Source organism: Styela clava, chromosome 7, assembly GCF_964204865.1.
Source record: "Styela clava chromosome 7, kaStyClav1.hap1.2, whole genome shotgun sequence".
NCBI classification, from domain to species: Eukaryota; Metazoa; Chordata; class Ascidiacea; order Stolidobranchia; family Styelidae; genus Styela; species Styela clava.
Genome location: NC_135256.1, coordinates 17456537 through 17472935, shown reverse-complemented (window position 1 = coordinate 17472935; position 16399 = coordinate 17456537). Strand labels below are relative to the sequence as shown.

The 16399-nt window shown below is 35.2% G+C and overlaps 1 protein-coding gene across 1 annotated transcript; it reads right to left on the bottom strand.

Annotated features, from left to right (window-relative positions):
- Nucleotides 1-5120: 5120 nt before the first annotated feature.
- LOC120328938 (guanine nucleotide-binding protein subunit beta-1-like) lies at nt 5121-15168 on the bottom strand. Its single transcript, XM_039395526.2, has 9 exons — nt 14863-15168; nt 14469-14507; nt 10703-10809; nt 10460-10523; nt 10205-10367; nt 9800-9866; nt 8732-8933; nt 8184-8400; nt 5121-7798 (listed from the first exon to the last, which is right to left on the bottom strand). The coding sequence occupies exons 1-9, from the start codon at nt 14929-14931 to the stop codon at nt 7692-7694; spliced, it is 1035 nt and encodes a 344-aa protein (XP_039251460.1). The 5' UTR covers nt 14932-15168; the 3' UTR covers nt 5121-7691.
- Between the last annotated feature and the right edge of the window lie 1231 nt (nt 15169-16399).

Here is a 16399-nt window from a genome sequence, read left to right as displayed (position 1 = left end):
GACGCAAAATTTAACCCTAAATTCCGGACATGTCCGGAAATTTCCGGAAGGTATGGCAACCCTAATCTATACCCCTGTTGATCGCATGTATATGAATTAGTTCTGTTCCAGATATCATATCACACACACACAAGATTTAACCGCAATAAAAAATGAGACAAAATAAATCAGAAAGGCAATAAAAATTACTGATCTACAATTAGCCTTAAACAGTAGTATATATTTACGCTTAAACCGCTAATGAGTGAGTTCGCTTGTCCCATTCCCGGCAGAAAATCATTTCTTGTTAAAAAAACATAAAACAGAAAAATTTTGGGCGAGAGGACTAGGATTCAATTTAGAAAAATTAAATAAAAGAATTAGCTTTCCTGCTACTTCTTTCGTCATTAACTACTAAAAATTTACAATTAATTGAATCATTCTTGCGAAGCGATCAATTCCTCAACAAAAAGGAATAGTAACAACCATTCAGAAAAACGATCCAGATGCACATTTCGTGTCCAATAAAGAAATGGTGCAAATTAATTAAAAAATTTAAAAAAAATTTAATAAGCATGTCTTGCATGGTTCAGTCCACTGGTGATAACAATTTGCTGCCATTTCATTAATTCATCGAAATACTTTTTTTTTCAGTCAAGCGTGATCGCTGCCACTCTTTGTAGTGTGTTGTTCAGCGGACTCTGTGATGTGACTGTGGTAAGTCGTGTCTGCGAGCCTAATTCGTCAAAGTTTATAGAGTTCAAGCAGATGAATGAAATAAATTGCATATTAGACTATGAATGTGGCAACGAAGTAAGACAGTGACAGGCGAGCAATTTCGCTTCAAACTGCCGGCAAATCGTATAACTTTGGATACTTTCTAGCATCGGAAGAAAATTTCGAATCGATATTTCTTAACTTTTTTCTGTAGTAAACGCAAAAATTGCGAATATACCAAGTAAAGTTGTACCTTAGTAAATTTAACATCGCATAGCCCAGATAAATGTCTCACTGCGGCACACTTCTTCGATTCCACGATTGTCCTGATATCCAGCCATAGGAAACAAAACACAATATTTGTCTGTGAAACAAGGGCGTCTGGAGCTACCTACCGGTAGTTGAAATTTTGTGTTCGTGGACTTGCGTTCGAAAATAACCAGAAATTAATTATACACAAAACCTATTATAATTCTCGAAATCTATGTAGAGAAATATTAAATTTACTTCAGTTTGTCGTCTTCGGTTTCTGATTTACAATTGGGCGTTTATATCGACCCGATTTTGAATAAGATGACTTTTTTCTATAACATTTTGAAGAATGTGTGTTAAACCCCTTTGAACGATTTTTACTGGATTTTGTAGTCCTTGTTATAAACATCTTACTTGGTGCCCGAATAATTATCTGTTCAATTTTTTGCCCTTCCACACTTCTCTGATATCTCTCGCCCGCTTGGCCACATTTGACTAACGGAGATTTTCTGCTCCAATGCTACCTTCTGCCATTTCACGATCCGCCAAAACTGACTGTACTTTATTTCGACGCTCTACCTATCTGATATTTATTGTTCTCTGCCTTTTTTTGCTTTTCTCGTCCCAAACTTACCCTGGCTCTCCTTCATCAATGTCTGTCTGGTGGGCCTGTTTCGATGCTCACCACGTCTGGTTTTGGAACTTACGCTATTTTCACGCTGGGCGACTAACGTTCTTTCTTCGATAGCTATACATGCTGCTTCTTCTCAATATTACTACATGCTGTACACAAGAATGTACACATTCTTCTCCTCATTTTTGCCGTATACAATTTAATTTTTCTCAGGTATCATTCAGTATTGGAACTTTTTCACTCTCTTCTGACATTATTTTCCTAATCGCATTCCTTCCTGAGCTCTCACACGCAGGCAGGGGCGTGCCAAACTTTTCTGCTGCCCGGGGCGAGTTTCTGATAATGCTGCCCCTTATCCCTAACTTAAAAAATATTTCAGGGGTTAAACAGAATATAGATGTCGTTATACATGAAAACAACTAAATTAAAGGTCAAGTAAGAGCGAAATGTTTGTATTAATCATTAAACTAAACAACACGTATACGATTGAACTCATGTATTAACAAAAAGCAAGTCACTTATTTTTTTTATGTCAAAAATTCTGTCTTTTTATATTTAATTACAGTAATCAAAACGGTTTCAAACGGTCACAGAACACAGTTTGACCAGAGCTATGCGATTTTACAACATTTAGGACTGTAGGATCATTTCAAATTGTAGTCGGGGGCAGTGAGTACCATCAGAAAATCGCTGATCGATAACCAGCTTTGGTTATTCAAGGCATCCCTTCCTGTGTGTGCGCTTCGCACTTGCTTATCTTTCTTGGGACTCGGCTGTATTCACTGAGATTCAAACTGCCTTAGCGCCTGGCCTGTTGCTTGATATTCGCACTCTTTCGTTGCATCACTGCTAACGACGCGAATTAATTGTATTATGATAGTGGACCTCTCTAATGACAGATTCTGATTAACGCTAACACTGCACACGTGAGCGTGCTGTTCAGGACGGTCACCAGTTTTGATTTGTTGGACTTCAGATATTTGGCGTCTTATTAAGCGAGTATGATAATTTTCATTTTTTTGGTGTCGCCTATTATGTATTAGGTAATGTTTTTTTTATGGTGGACGCAATAGCAAGTTGAACACAATTAGATTAAAATTTAAAGACAGTTTGAATTCCCGTAGTTATTATGGATTGGATATTATGCTACAAGAAAACGTCATTATAGGCTATTTTAACCAATGCGCAAACGCGGCGACCGCTCAAAGGGTATTGCGTGGCAATTGGAGATTCCGATGTTGATGCGATTTTACTACCCCGACTTATTGGCAGGTTATATGCAAAAACCCATTTTTTCAGACTTAAAAACGGGCCTCGTCTTATTTACCGGGTAGACTTATTCGCCGGGAAATACGGTAATTGGATATTTAGTCATGCCTTGCTATTTATTATGAGAAACGACGATTTTTGATGTTTGGCGAAGATGCTAATGAAAGAACTACCCTTGTGGCCGCGAAGCGTAAGAACCGATGGTAAAGCTCCGAGTTACACATGTTAGTGGGTCAACCATTATTTCATCCATCTCATTAATTAACTTATGCAATCAAATCCTGTAAGGCCGTTCCTCCATATCGACAATGGCTCGTTGTTAGCGGATGGGATGAGGCAACTGGTTCAATATATTTATTCATCGCGGGTGAGAGGGAAGTCGATGAGAGAGATCAATAATATGGCGAACCAGTCCATGATTTCCAGTCCCGGCCATCGGTCCATGTCGGGCGTGCGATTAATAAGTCGGTTACTTGCTTTGCAATGCACGGATTTTATGGACCCACCTGCCGTTACGTGAACCACCTTATGACGGCGACGCGTCAGGCAATCCTCACGCACTTAATTATCCCGGCAACTCACGCAAGGTTATCATGTGCGGTGGCGAGCGTATTCCTAACGCTCAGCACGTTGCGTCACACCGCCGTGAAAAATGTCTGGCAACTGGAGTTAACGATTTCAAACATACGAAGTAGGCTTTTTCCCCATGATGATCACTCCATTCTACTTCCCCGGTTTACCTATTTGTGATGCAGGAATTGGTTGTCTTGTCGGATGCTTTACAAAGGGGTCTTCAACTCAAAACATGTCGCGGGCGACTTTTTGAAATTTATTGACCAGTCGGGCCGCATACCAAACAAAATTAGGTATCTGAATGTATTATGTTGAAATTATCCTTGAATATAACAGCAAACGAGACATGAAACATATTCATTTACTTGTGCTGCATATTTGGTTTCGATGTTTGGCCTTATTTTACGTTGGTTTGCTAGTCTTAAGACAGCATGCAAATGCTCGTCCGTAAGTCGTGTGCGGAGGGCTGACTTGCTAATTTTCATAGTTGAGAAAACTGCTCGCATAATATAACAGCTGCCAAACATCGCAGGTATGCAACGTGAATGTGCAATTAGCTTTGCAAGCCTTTCTTCGGACACGATGGACTGACCGGAACTTGTTTATTTCGTCACAATGAACATGCGAAATGAAATTATTGTATTTATAATTGAATTATAACAACAGACTAAAACATGAACGCGGTAAAGTGAAATAACAGGGGGACATTTTTGCCTTACTTTTTACAGTTTGTCGGACCGGACTCTTGATGATAAATGATACGATAAAACTTACCAATAGTTGACATCGTACTATTTTAATTTTTTGTGGAAAAACCCCAACAATGACGCGGGTGGCAAAAAAATACCTGACCGGGCCGCGTTTTGGGGCCCCCTGCTTTACAATATAATACATGACGGACAGAGTCTAAAAATGTATAGTGAACGGGTTATTTTGAATACATATCGCGTGGCTATAACACGCAACCATATTTACAAAGGAAACAGGAAGACCACTTCATAGCTTATACACTAATAAACGGATGTATCTTACATCAAAGCACAATAAATCGACACCAAACAACAGTTCTAAAATGTACCACCTTTCACAACAAAGAATCATGTTTTATACATACTCTTTTTTTAAAAGAAATAGCGCGAATGCAATCGGACGCTTTAGTTACAGCTACAGGCTGGGAGATATAAAAGCGACTGGTCGAAGCCGATTTTGGAAAGCTAACCTTCCAGCACCAACGTTATTTCATTGTTTGCAGTTCTTGAGTGTTGAGTGTGAGTGCAGTTCCAGAGTACAACATACTCAATACGAACTAGAATCATTATTTTTTTGTTTTTGTAAATTAAAAGATGAAAGTTCTGTAGACACTACTACAATACAGAATAAATTAGGCATGTTGGTAAAAGTTAGGTATCGAATTAAATCGGTCAAAACTTTAAACCGACGGCAGAACAACTAATTTCTGTACTTCCAGTTTTGAAATTTACTTTCAATCATAATTTGGGGTCTAAAGAATTACAGGCCACAAACGAAAATATTGTTCACTTGCCGAGACCGATTGCTACCAATATTGCGAACGCACGTGACCCAGACCGACGCACTCCGGCCTAGTCCCATAATAGTATGTTCGGGCTGGTCAAGTCACGAGTGCTATCAGGAATTGACCTTACAAATTTACAAACAAATTAAAACAAAACAGGTATTAGATTTCATCTTCATTTTATTAGACAGTTGCACATTTAAAATACAATAACCATTCACCACTGTAAAAAACTGGATAACGAAAAGTTTTTCGGAAATGTGCCCGAGTATTCAAACTTCATTGATGGCGAATCTTGAAGAGTATGGGATGGGTTTACGCTCGCATTATTGCGAGACAATTAATATGGGTAATTGAATAGTTGAAGCACAAATAACCCAACCAGGGCGAGATATTTTGCTAGGTGGATCTCGCAGCATACGGCCTCTTTAATAAAGCAGGAAGCAATACTCATTACCAAGCTATGAGAATGTTTCAAGCGATAATGAGTTGCTATCGCCGTTCATTCGGGCGTTGGAAAAAACCCTCTGACGAGATCATGTGACGCACGTAGGCACGTTCGCACAGCAAAATTTTAATCGTATTTAATCTACGCCCGGCTTGATGTCGGATAGCAAAATGGCAAGAAGTAAAGCCATCGCGTTTATGCGTCATTTGTATCGGGCAAATTTTTCGTCATTTGAGGGAGTGGTGATATCTTGTGAAGCATGATAAATGACATTGACTGCGAATAATGCGGCACAAGAATTCCATGATCGAATAACAAAAGCATTATAAATAAAAGTGGACGCAAATAAACCGCCGCGACCAAGTTCGCAAGTCGTCTACAAGAGTGGTGTTTCAATTAAATGATGCCCAAATAAGTGGTGAGCTTGAGACATACAAGAGAACTAATGATCAAAAATTCAGCGGATAATGAATTAAAATAAAAAATGGACCGTCATCTGAAAAAGAGAATATAATGACGAGCAAACAACGACAACGTATGTAAGAAGTAAAAAAATGCACAAAGGTAAGACTACAAGGTGTCTCTTTCCGATTACACAAATCAAAGAAAAGTTAGTCACATGATGGCAATAAACATGCCATCAGAATTCATTATTTTAAACTATTGATAAATATAAAATGCTTTACTGCCTCTAAAACTCCACCTAAATAAGGTGAAGTGAACGCAGAAAGTGAGGAAAAGGGGTCTAAACGATTTCACAGATCATTATCAAAAATGACTAGTTAAAACTGGGTATATTCAAAACGTCTTAACAAGTCTGAAATTTAAATTTGTTTATCCATAATACACGATAATGAGCTGGTTTTATAAGAAAGTTGATGAGAGTATTGCACTCATGTTATGAGATCTACATTAGGATACATCCGTTATGTAAGTAACCCATATCGTTTTCCATTAACAGTAATGATTTGAGGTATGGCCCAATCTTTCATTTATATTATCACCTGCTGGCGCTATTAGGCTCTATGAAGGTGATAAAAGCAGCAAGTTATAAATGCCGAATACGGCAGACCAGTACAACAACATATAACTGAAAACACGCTTAGTTGATTTGAGAATAACATCGACAAGGGAAGGAACGGAAGAAAAAGGAATTTAAGTACCGGGCAGGGATCTATAAGGAAAATGGGCATTCTTTCGGAAGTAAAATAAAAAAAATTAGTATTTCTGTTATTTGCCAAATGTTTAAAAAATTAGCATCCCAAATCAAAGACATTCAATACAGAGCACACGACATGGGGATATCTTCTGTGGTCACAACGATAAGATTCCAGTTTATAGGCGAGGGTGAAAACAGCCTCGAGACGACATGGAAACAACGGCAATAATAAGAATAATTTTAACAAGAATAATAATAATACGTCACTAAAAAGGTCAATTCATATTAAATACTAAAAGCAATTCTCCACTTTCCATGCAAGCCAGTTCCATGCGCACACTTTTGTTCATGAAAGAACAATACTGCAAATGCCAGGCGACGCACATTGCTGCATCAGGAGACTCGCCTTTCCATGTGCGACAAAAATCCACAAAAAATTGCATACAATCCTATGTTGGCATTTTTTGTAACACAGGATGTGAAGATGTCCACTTTTAACAGTTTCAAACAAGCCCACAAATATTTAAGCCGTAAAAACGCAGGAGTGACTATTGATCAGATTAACTTTTAGATAAACTCTAATAATACATTTCTATGTCAGGACATCAAAGACAAGCCATGTGCACAAATGTACATCAATATGATACCAGTTATCCCACAGCATCAGGTTACAACTTCAATGTACTTCTTTATGATTAGTCTAATATGAGATTAAAACTTTTGAAGGTTCTCCTGAATGCTTGCGTTGGCCGTAATCGCTGCTACAGAATATATTATTGCTCAAACTGGTAAGGTAAATTGTAGATAGTCACGTTATGGACGAATGTCTATCTTCGTTGCCAATGAAGTATCGTTGAGCTTTCTACATTCATATATAATACATACACAACGAATACATGTGTGTGCTTGGTTTGTATGACTGTGCGAATATGCAGATGAAATGCACATACTACAATCGCACATACCAACAGACACATTTACACATTATGTATATACTCTATATGTACATATTTGCTGGAGTCAACTTAAACAAGAGTCTATTGTGTGATGTCTGTGTGTCTTAATGTTTAGTCCTCCCGTTTGACAGGTCTCCCGGATGACGGCAAGTGCAGGACATCCTCGCTACTTAGTTCCACACTTTCAGGAAAGAATCCCAGGAACCGGTCGCAACGGCCATGCCATCACTGGTTATACCGAGGCAACTTACTCTGTTATCATGTCCTGCTAAAACACCTGAAATGATGGAGAAATGATAATGGATTAGACTCCACACAATGACTAACAAACATACAGGTATGCATATGCTAAAAAATATTATTATATCAAAAACAATTTATCTTATAATGGAATACAGCATACATTCTAAATTCAGTCTCGTTTAATAGACAACATATTCAAATCCTTGTATACTTATAAATTATAGAACATACATAAGTTTGATAAACATTGCATTATTATACCAACAATTAGCGAAAGTTTACAAGCACACTTTTACTGTGCTAAAATGACAATTTTAAAATATTACTCCTGAATCGGGACATTCGCTGTATTAAATAGTCAATTTTGAATGTACTACACTATTCATTTCGCTTGAGATAATTTATAACCAGACACCCACCTGCTCTATCTCCCCTCATTGAATCCCAAACATTGCAGTTAAAATCATCATATCCCGCTAGCAAAAGACGTCCACTCTTGCTAAAAGCTACACTTGTAATACCACATATAATGTTGTCTTGTTGGTATGTTATCAGCTCTTGATCAGCACGAATATCAAAAAGACGGCAAGTAGCGTCATCCGAGCCAGTGCCGAAAGCCATGTGATTTGGAAAATACTGAAAAAATATATTTTATTGAATAAGTCGTATATTATAACTTGATAAACCAATTTTTATATAAGTTTGCTAGGAACAATGTCCAAAGGAGGTTGAAAGTCACCATATAGGTTCATCATTGTAATAGAGCAGTTAGCATGGTACAAGAATTAAAAAATGATAAAGAATGGATATGACACCAATAGTCTACTAACATTGAAACAGCGAAGCTGACCTATAATGTGATTAAATTCAGGTCAATCTATGCAAAGATCTTTTTCATAGTCACGAGTGGCATAGACACAAGATGCATGAGGTGATAGAATGATTTGTATTCAAATATTTCACTTACCGATACTGCATTGATGTCCGATTCGTGTCCGCTGAATGTCTGGCAGCACATTCCGTCACGGATGTCCCACAACTTTGCACTGGCATCACAAGCACCAGAAATGAATGTGTTGTTATCTTCCGAAACTGAGAGAGACATAACGTCACCTGTGTGTCCTATATATGCTGTTGTTTGTTGGCCTGTTTCAATGTCCCACAGGGCACTGGAAAGGAGAAAAAGCATAGATTAGTAATTAAGCAGCAAAACCAGAATTTTGCCAAGTGTTAGCCTGACATGAACTATATGTAAAGGTAGATCTATCATTTCCATAAAATAAGCCATAAACCCTAACCCATTTTAGTTAAAATAAATTTGTACACACCGGAAAAGTTACAATTTCCTTTTGGAAACATGGGCCACGCCCATCAACAGAAATTATTGATTGAAAAAACATCCTAACCATAACTTGGGATGTTTATTGTGAAACTTAGTGAATTCGTTTTTTAATTTTAGGTATACTTATAAACCCTTTTCACCTATTTAGTAGTGCAGTATAACAGATGACTAGTCGATAAAAATTTATACCATTGCCAATACAATTGGCATACAACACATTCATGCAACCATATCTCATAATAGCATAATCAGCTAAGTATGAATACTCGCAAAATGAAACTGCCAACATTAAAATATTTTATAGTTGAACAAACACGCTACTCATAAACAGTGCATAGCTAGCTCAGCATTGCAAAGTGGGCTGATTTCAATATTGTATAAACGACACTTCCTTATATCGAAACACAATGAGCCTCCCACACACAATTCCCAACTTCATGAAACTGCTACAGCACACCACCACACACATTATCTATAATATATGCGATATTTATTTTCAACGACGCAACAAAACAATATTTGCTTATTACACAATATGTCAACAAGATGTCTATGCTAGGATTTGCATGGGGATGTTTAAGCACATGCACAATACGACGTGAACTCTTTATCAATAGCTGAAAGGCGTACGAGGTATGACTCAGTTTCACTATTGAAAGAATCATATGTAACTTAGCGTGTTGTGAGACTTACCAAGACATATCTCCTGAACTTGTAACAATACGCGTATCATCTAAAAATCTGCAGCATGACAAATAACCTGCAATCAAAATGTCGAAATGCTGAGTATATAATATTAATAGAAAAGTCAGTAAAGATCACCTGGGTACTTACAGTAGTTTAATTCAGTGCAGAAGCTATTATATAACCTTTTTCAATACACGGCAATATAAAATCACTATTGTTCAACAAAAACCATTATTCATAGCATATTAAGCATAGATCATGAAATCACCATATATAATTTCACAATAGCCGGATTTATCATTATCAAAATAAACTGAACAGCAGTGAGGAGCTTCGAAGGTATAAAAATATATATAATCTAAAATGGTTACATTATACATTCTATTTTATACCAAATAAAAAAAGTCTTACCTGTGTGGCCTGGTAATTCTCGACTCACTTTAACGTTTCCTTCTCGCGTCTTCAAAGAATAGATTGAGCAAATATTATCGAGACCGCCACAGGCTACAAAACTGCCAGATGGAGCATAAGCGCATGTCATTACCCAACTGGAACGCAGAGGGATGGCGTGCACCTGTAATGAAAGGTATAATGTTAAAACAAACTGTCCCTTCCTTATATATGAATTATAAAATACTATACAGACTACAGATTCAAATTACGAACCTTATTAGTAGTGTACGAATCCCATACAATTAATTTGCCGTCTTGTGAAGCGCTAACGAGGTTCCTGAAATCACAAAAAATGATAAGATCTCAAGCTTACGTTTTTTTACTGTAATGCTATACTGTTATGGTGTGACAGAACAATTGAAAGCAGTGTAAGGCTGAATGAAATATGTGTCAAATTCTTCATTTTAACAAAATATAACTGGAAAAATGTTGGTAGCCATGTCAAAATAAGCCTACCTGGAATCAGATCCCCAGTGCATAGCATAAATTTTAGCGAGATGTCCGCGCAATGTCCTACGTGTTCTAAGTTGTATGCGTCCAAGACTGTCAAGATTTTGTGTTACCTGTAATTCAAGAACATACATGAAATAAAGAAATGTATATTTTCACTCAATTATGATACATTTTCATGTAGCTTATAAGGTCTATGAATATATATAATAACAAACACATTATCCCATATTATAGTTCCATTTTGATTCATATTAATGATTAATTTTTCTTATATTGTGATAGATTAACATGAAATGCATATTGATTTGATTAGGATATAATCTTTATAATGTACCAAGCTGCATAAAATCCACTAGATATAATACAGGCTTCCAATGCGCTTCATTTAACTGCATTGTTCATGATGGATGAATAAGAGAAGAGTCATTTGTAATAGACTAAATTATTGATCACTGTTAATTGTCAGATAAATATTTCAAGCCTACGGGAGTCAAATTTCGTAACACATATGGCACAGCCATATACAATTGCATTTTCATTAGGTTTGACTGGATAGGTAAATGTCTAATGTTAATTAACAGACTTCGTATGGCTAGTATTTGATTACTGTGAACAGTGTATAATTATGTATACTATGATATAATTTTTTAAATCGTTGGTAACTTTATACAGATGTCTAAATGAAATTGAATATTCAAATATACCTTTTCAGCGAATCAGTATACTTGTTATAGTAAAAGAATTTGAAATATATTCAATTCAAAATTGGCATTTGAGCTCAGACATTCAACTGCTGATGGAAATTAGGAAAACCAATGAAACCTTGTTGACTAGATATATTTTAAAAATATTTTCGAAAAGAACAATATTTAACTTTAGATATTACGTTTTAATCACCATCACATAATCATTTTATAATTGTTAATAATGACCTCAGGTTTATGATATCAATGTTTATACACTGAATAAATTTGTTCGAATCTCCATAAACCTTTTTTACCACAGTTTTTGTTTTTCCTCAGACCTTTTCTATGTGATCATCCAGATTTAAATGTATTATAGGGCGGGCCAAACAGTACTGGAGTTTTTTTTACTTAGTTATTCGCATTAAATGAAAAATAGATTCTGTGAGTCTATTGATGTTTTATTTATATATTTTTTTAATTTCTGGCAACTCATAAACTGGGACGAAAAACCTAATAATTATGTGCTATACTGTGTATGGAACAAGACATTGGAGAAAAGACTGAAACCGGCCCGACACATCTATATAAATAGCTGTTATATATACTTATGACCGAATATTGATCCATTACTTGCAATGTCTATTTATAGCAATAAAGAATTTTAAAGCGTCATTCTGTCTGTAGTTAATATAAATATAACCCTTCCAAACAACAAGCACCACATAAACCGATGTTCATGTTTGAAAACACTGTTGATTAGTGGAAAAGATGCCAGATAACAACAATCTATTTATATATGACCAAAGCATGAGTGCACTGAAGTAATTTAAACTGATCAATACATTGACATTAACAAATATGTAGCTCTTTAAAGTTGGCACAAAACTGCGAACATCGAAAATGAATCAAAACTCGGTGAAAAGGCACTAATCATTAATATAATTCAATCACTTTATAATACTGAATAATGTAAGAATGTAATCGGTATATATAATATAAGATCTGTCAAAATGTTGGTCTTTGCGTGGTGTCAATTTCAGTAATACAATACAATCATCCTACAGGTCTAAGTAAATATTGAAACTACAATTATTATAACAACCTCAACATTACCAGAATTCAATGTATTGATCAGTGATATTTCAACACATATGGGCATTGGCGAATATTTATTGTTATTTGTTGTTCAAAACAAGGCGGGCGTGTACTGAAAGACAGCAATATGGGTTTGTTGGCTCTTTGAAAAATGAAAAAAAAAACAGGACGGAATATCACAATTAATTAAACACATATTTGATATATTCAATTCAGTAAATTCTTATTCAAAAAATAATGATCCGAGTGTAAACTAACGTAACTGCTTGATGAAAATAAGATTCATCTAAACGTTTATCATATTGAAATCTCAAATTAAAAAAAAAAAAAAATATTTTCTTCTTATTCTACTTTTTCACACAAACCTTATTTACAACTAATGTGTGTTAAATGGCCTTCATAGTTTTTATAATTTTTGATTAAATCATGACCACAAAAAATTTTACGACAAAATCACTATTTGTAGTAGAATCGAGGGTTTTGAAATGCAAATGTAATTTCCATAAGATATTTATTGTGTAGCATAATATGTATAAGAGGTGGAGGGTGAAGCAGTCTCTAAATTATTACTACTCACTATCAATTAAATAGAGTTTCACAGAAGATTAAGATTAAAATAGAAAAATAAAGAATAATCAATTGTGTAACGCAGTGGTTCCCAAACTTTTTAGAGTTGGGACCCACTATTTTTACCACAGCTTAGGGCGACCCATTTAACTTTAATAAATTATAAAAACATTGGAGGAAACAAATTTAATTTCTCAAATTTAATTTTCAGTGAAGCTAGTGAGAAAGATGAGATTGTTTCTTGCTATTTTCCATAATAGACTTGACATTTATTTCAATTTCAGATAGTTTTAGACTAAAAAAATTGAAAAGTTGCAGTTTATTTCGAAATTTGCTTTGCCACCGATCCTAATAACCAGTATAATTGATCAAAGCTTTCTACATCTTTTCACGACCCACCAGTGGGTCGCGACCCATGATTTGGGAACCGCTGGTGTAATGCATGTTTCATTGAAGAACAATAGAAATTTTTTTTTTAAGATCAAAAACTAGGATAGGAGGAGCAAATTCGAAAAACACCAAAATTAGCATCAAAAATAACTATATATATTATATAGGCTACCATACATAAAGAAGTTGATATAACAATCAAATTTCTTTGATTACATTTGTACCAATATCACATTCTGTTTATTAGTTGTATCAAGTGGAACGTAGCATAACAAAAATTACATCCGCAAAATCATTCATGTGATTTCTTGAGCAATACTAATAAAGCAACATAAAAGAGCCCAGTCACCAGAAGAGAAAAGATCAATGACAATGTTGCATAATTAATAACTCCAATGGCACACGACAAAAATTAGACTGTGTCCTCAACAAGGAGTGGCCTATAAAAGCCATCGAGTAGACAAGATACTACCATTCGGTTTTATGATTTAACAACACAATGTGGAGACTCGGATAGTTCTAGTAGGGTGTGGCACTCTTTTGACCTTTGCAGTGAATTTAGTTGACTAAATATCAAAGTTGCTTGCCAATAATGTTAATTCATGAAATGCAGATTTTTGATACTCAAGGTGATGGATTTATGGTTATACATATTAGTAGTTTGATCAGTAAAATATATTTTACAGCCAAAGTGTGTCAGTATGGACAATTTTTATGCTGTCTATCCCTTATATTGGCAGTAGTTCAAACCTGACTCATTATGTCATACGACCGTATTCACAGAAAAAAGAAATCAGTACGCTCAACGTATTAATTTAAGTTTCATAGCATATACAACTGATATAGTCTTTGATTATAATTACATGAAATTAAGATGATAAAAACCAAAAAATACAATATTTTCCATTATCCTATTGAATACTCACAATAACTTATGTACACGTAGATATTCTATTACATATGTGAATATAATACACTAAATTATCAGATAATTACTTCATCATTGGCATCACATTTATAATTTAACTTACCCTAGATAAAGTTGTGTCTTGTACTGCTCTACGTTGACCCTATAAAAGAAAAAGACAGTGAATATATTAGAAGCATATGGACTGCAGTACGTTGTACTAAATAACACAAAATACAAAAAGAAGCTAACATTTAAGAGTGCGTAATCTATTTCCCTTAGTCATGGCATGTACTTGCTAGTCTTGCACTTGATTTTTTGAAATTTTTGTGTCGGTACCGGATTAGGAACAATATAAATTAACAGAAAAGAGCATTATATCACTAAATACATGTCAAACCTAGAGCCAAATAAACTTGAAATTGACAGCAGATACCAATGTGTATTTTATATTTTACTTGTTTCTAAATAGGCTGAGAAAATGAAAAAATTAGTTCGTAAATGGAAGACAAGCTTACCATTATTTCTTTTTTAATTCGCTCAGCTTCTCGCTTCAACTCTTCCAGCTTTTGAGGATCGCTGGCCATGATGAATATATTTCAAAATACAATTATTATATGTAAAGTTCCGTTCCACTGTTTCTTGCTGTCTAAAGGCAACAGCAGTTGAGCAAATGTCAACTGCACACCATAAAAGCAGATTTGAGGATGTTTCGCTTGTTAGTCAACCAGTTTGGCAGTTCAATGGCAAGGCCTAGCTTCAACAATATTCAGCAAAGCACATAGAACAACTACAATTCAAACAGTCTGTGAAATAACAAATAAGATTGATTACTTGTACCAAATTACGACAAATACAAAACATGAACAGGAAAGAAAGTGTGCTGGGAACAGTGGAAATGTCCAACAATAGCTCAGAAGTATCGATAAAGTTTTTTGAGACTAAAAAAAACTGAATTTTAAGATAAAAAAAATTATATTAGTTCAGTTTCAATTAAAATTGGTTAAAATTCGTATAGTCTTTTGTATTCAATTTAATAAATGAAAATTTTCAGCATTAACTAACAACTGAATAACATTGACATCTAAACATAGAAAGGCAGTACTCATTTTAATCAGAATCTATAATAACCGAATTAAATAGTGAACGCTTTAATTAAACAAGCGAAGCGACTGAGTCATTTCCTCATACATTAGCTGATAAATCAGTGCTTGTCTGCTACTTTTTCTAAATTCTATAGCTCTGTTCAACAATCAGCCTATCGGCTTCCTTTCCAGCCCAGTCTGTATTACATTACGATGCCTAAGCACATAATATAAAACTAATGCTATCAGGCAGCATCTCCCATAATCAATACAGGGTAACATATTGGATTGAACAACACACTGCACAAATAGCAGATAATCCACTTTTGAAAATCAATCAAATTCCTACTACTGCAGGCAGCATTATGGTTAACTCTTTTGTTCCGTATAACATATATATTCGTACTACCAACCTTGGTCATAATAGTTATTTTCGGACTATTTTACGTTTATGTTCATGTTTTGTGAAGTATTCCGCACTAACTAAATCATTTTGAGCATCCAACTATGATCCGTGCTTGATCTGTCAACATTTTGTTTTTTTGTAAATTTTTTATTTTACTACTAAGTGAATTTTATTTGTGTAGGTATTTCAAAGCTTAGAGATACACGAAAGTATTTGTCATTACTTCAAAAATAAGTCATTTGAACGAGCGGGAAACAATTTCGCGCACATAATAAACAAACAAAGATTCCAGACAACTATCGTGGACATGCTCTCACATATCATTGATTATTTCGCGTTTCGCTTCGCTTGCGAAGCTGAGTCTGGTTTTTCTTCAAAGGTGACGTAACTCTCTTTCAGAAGAGCGCTTGGAATTTCGTTTCTTTGTAACACGTGTTCATCGAAGCGATAAGAGTGTGAAACGTTCTCTCAAAAATTTTTGAAATTTCTCTCTTCTTACACGCGTAGGGTCGAACGGTTTCGCCTACGTCACTTGGGCGCGTTTTAGTAGGAAGACGCGAAAAT

What these genes read in the sequence shown, in the direction of transcription:
- LOC120328938 (XM_039395526.2), bottom strand. Translation starts at nt 14,931, where the DNA reads ATGGCCAGCGATCCTCAAAAGCTGGAAGAGTTGAAGCGAGAAGCTGAG. An exon ending in CACTGGGGATCTGATTCCAG is followed by an intron (nt 10,524 to 10,702) that starts GTAGGCTTATTT and finishes TTGTGATTTCAG; the next exon opens with GAACCTCGTTAGCGCTTCAC. An exon ending in CGGACATCAATGCAGTATCG is followed by an intron (nt 8,401 to 8,731) that starts GTAAGTGAAATA and finishes ATATTTTTTCAG; the next exon opens with TATTTTCCAAATCACATGGC.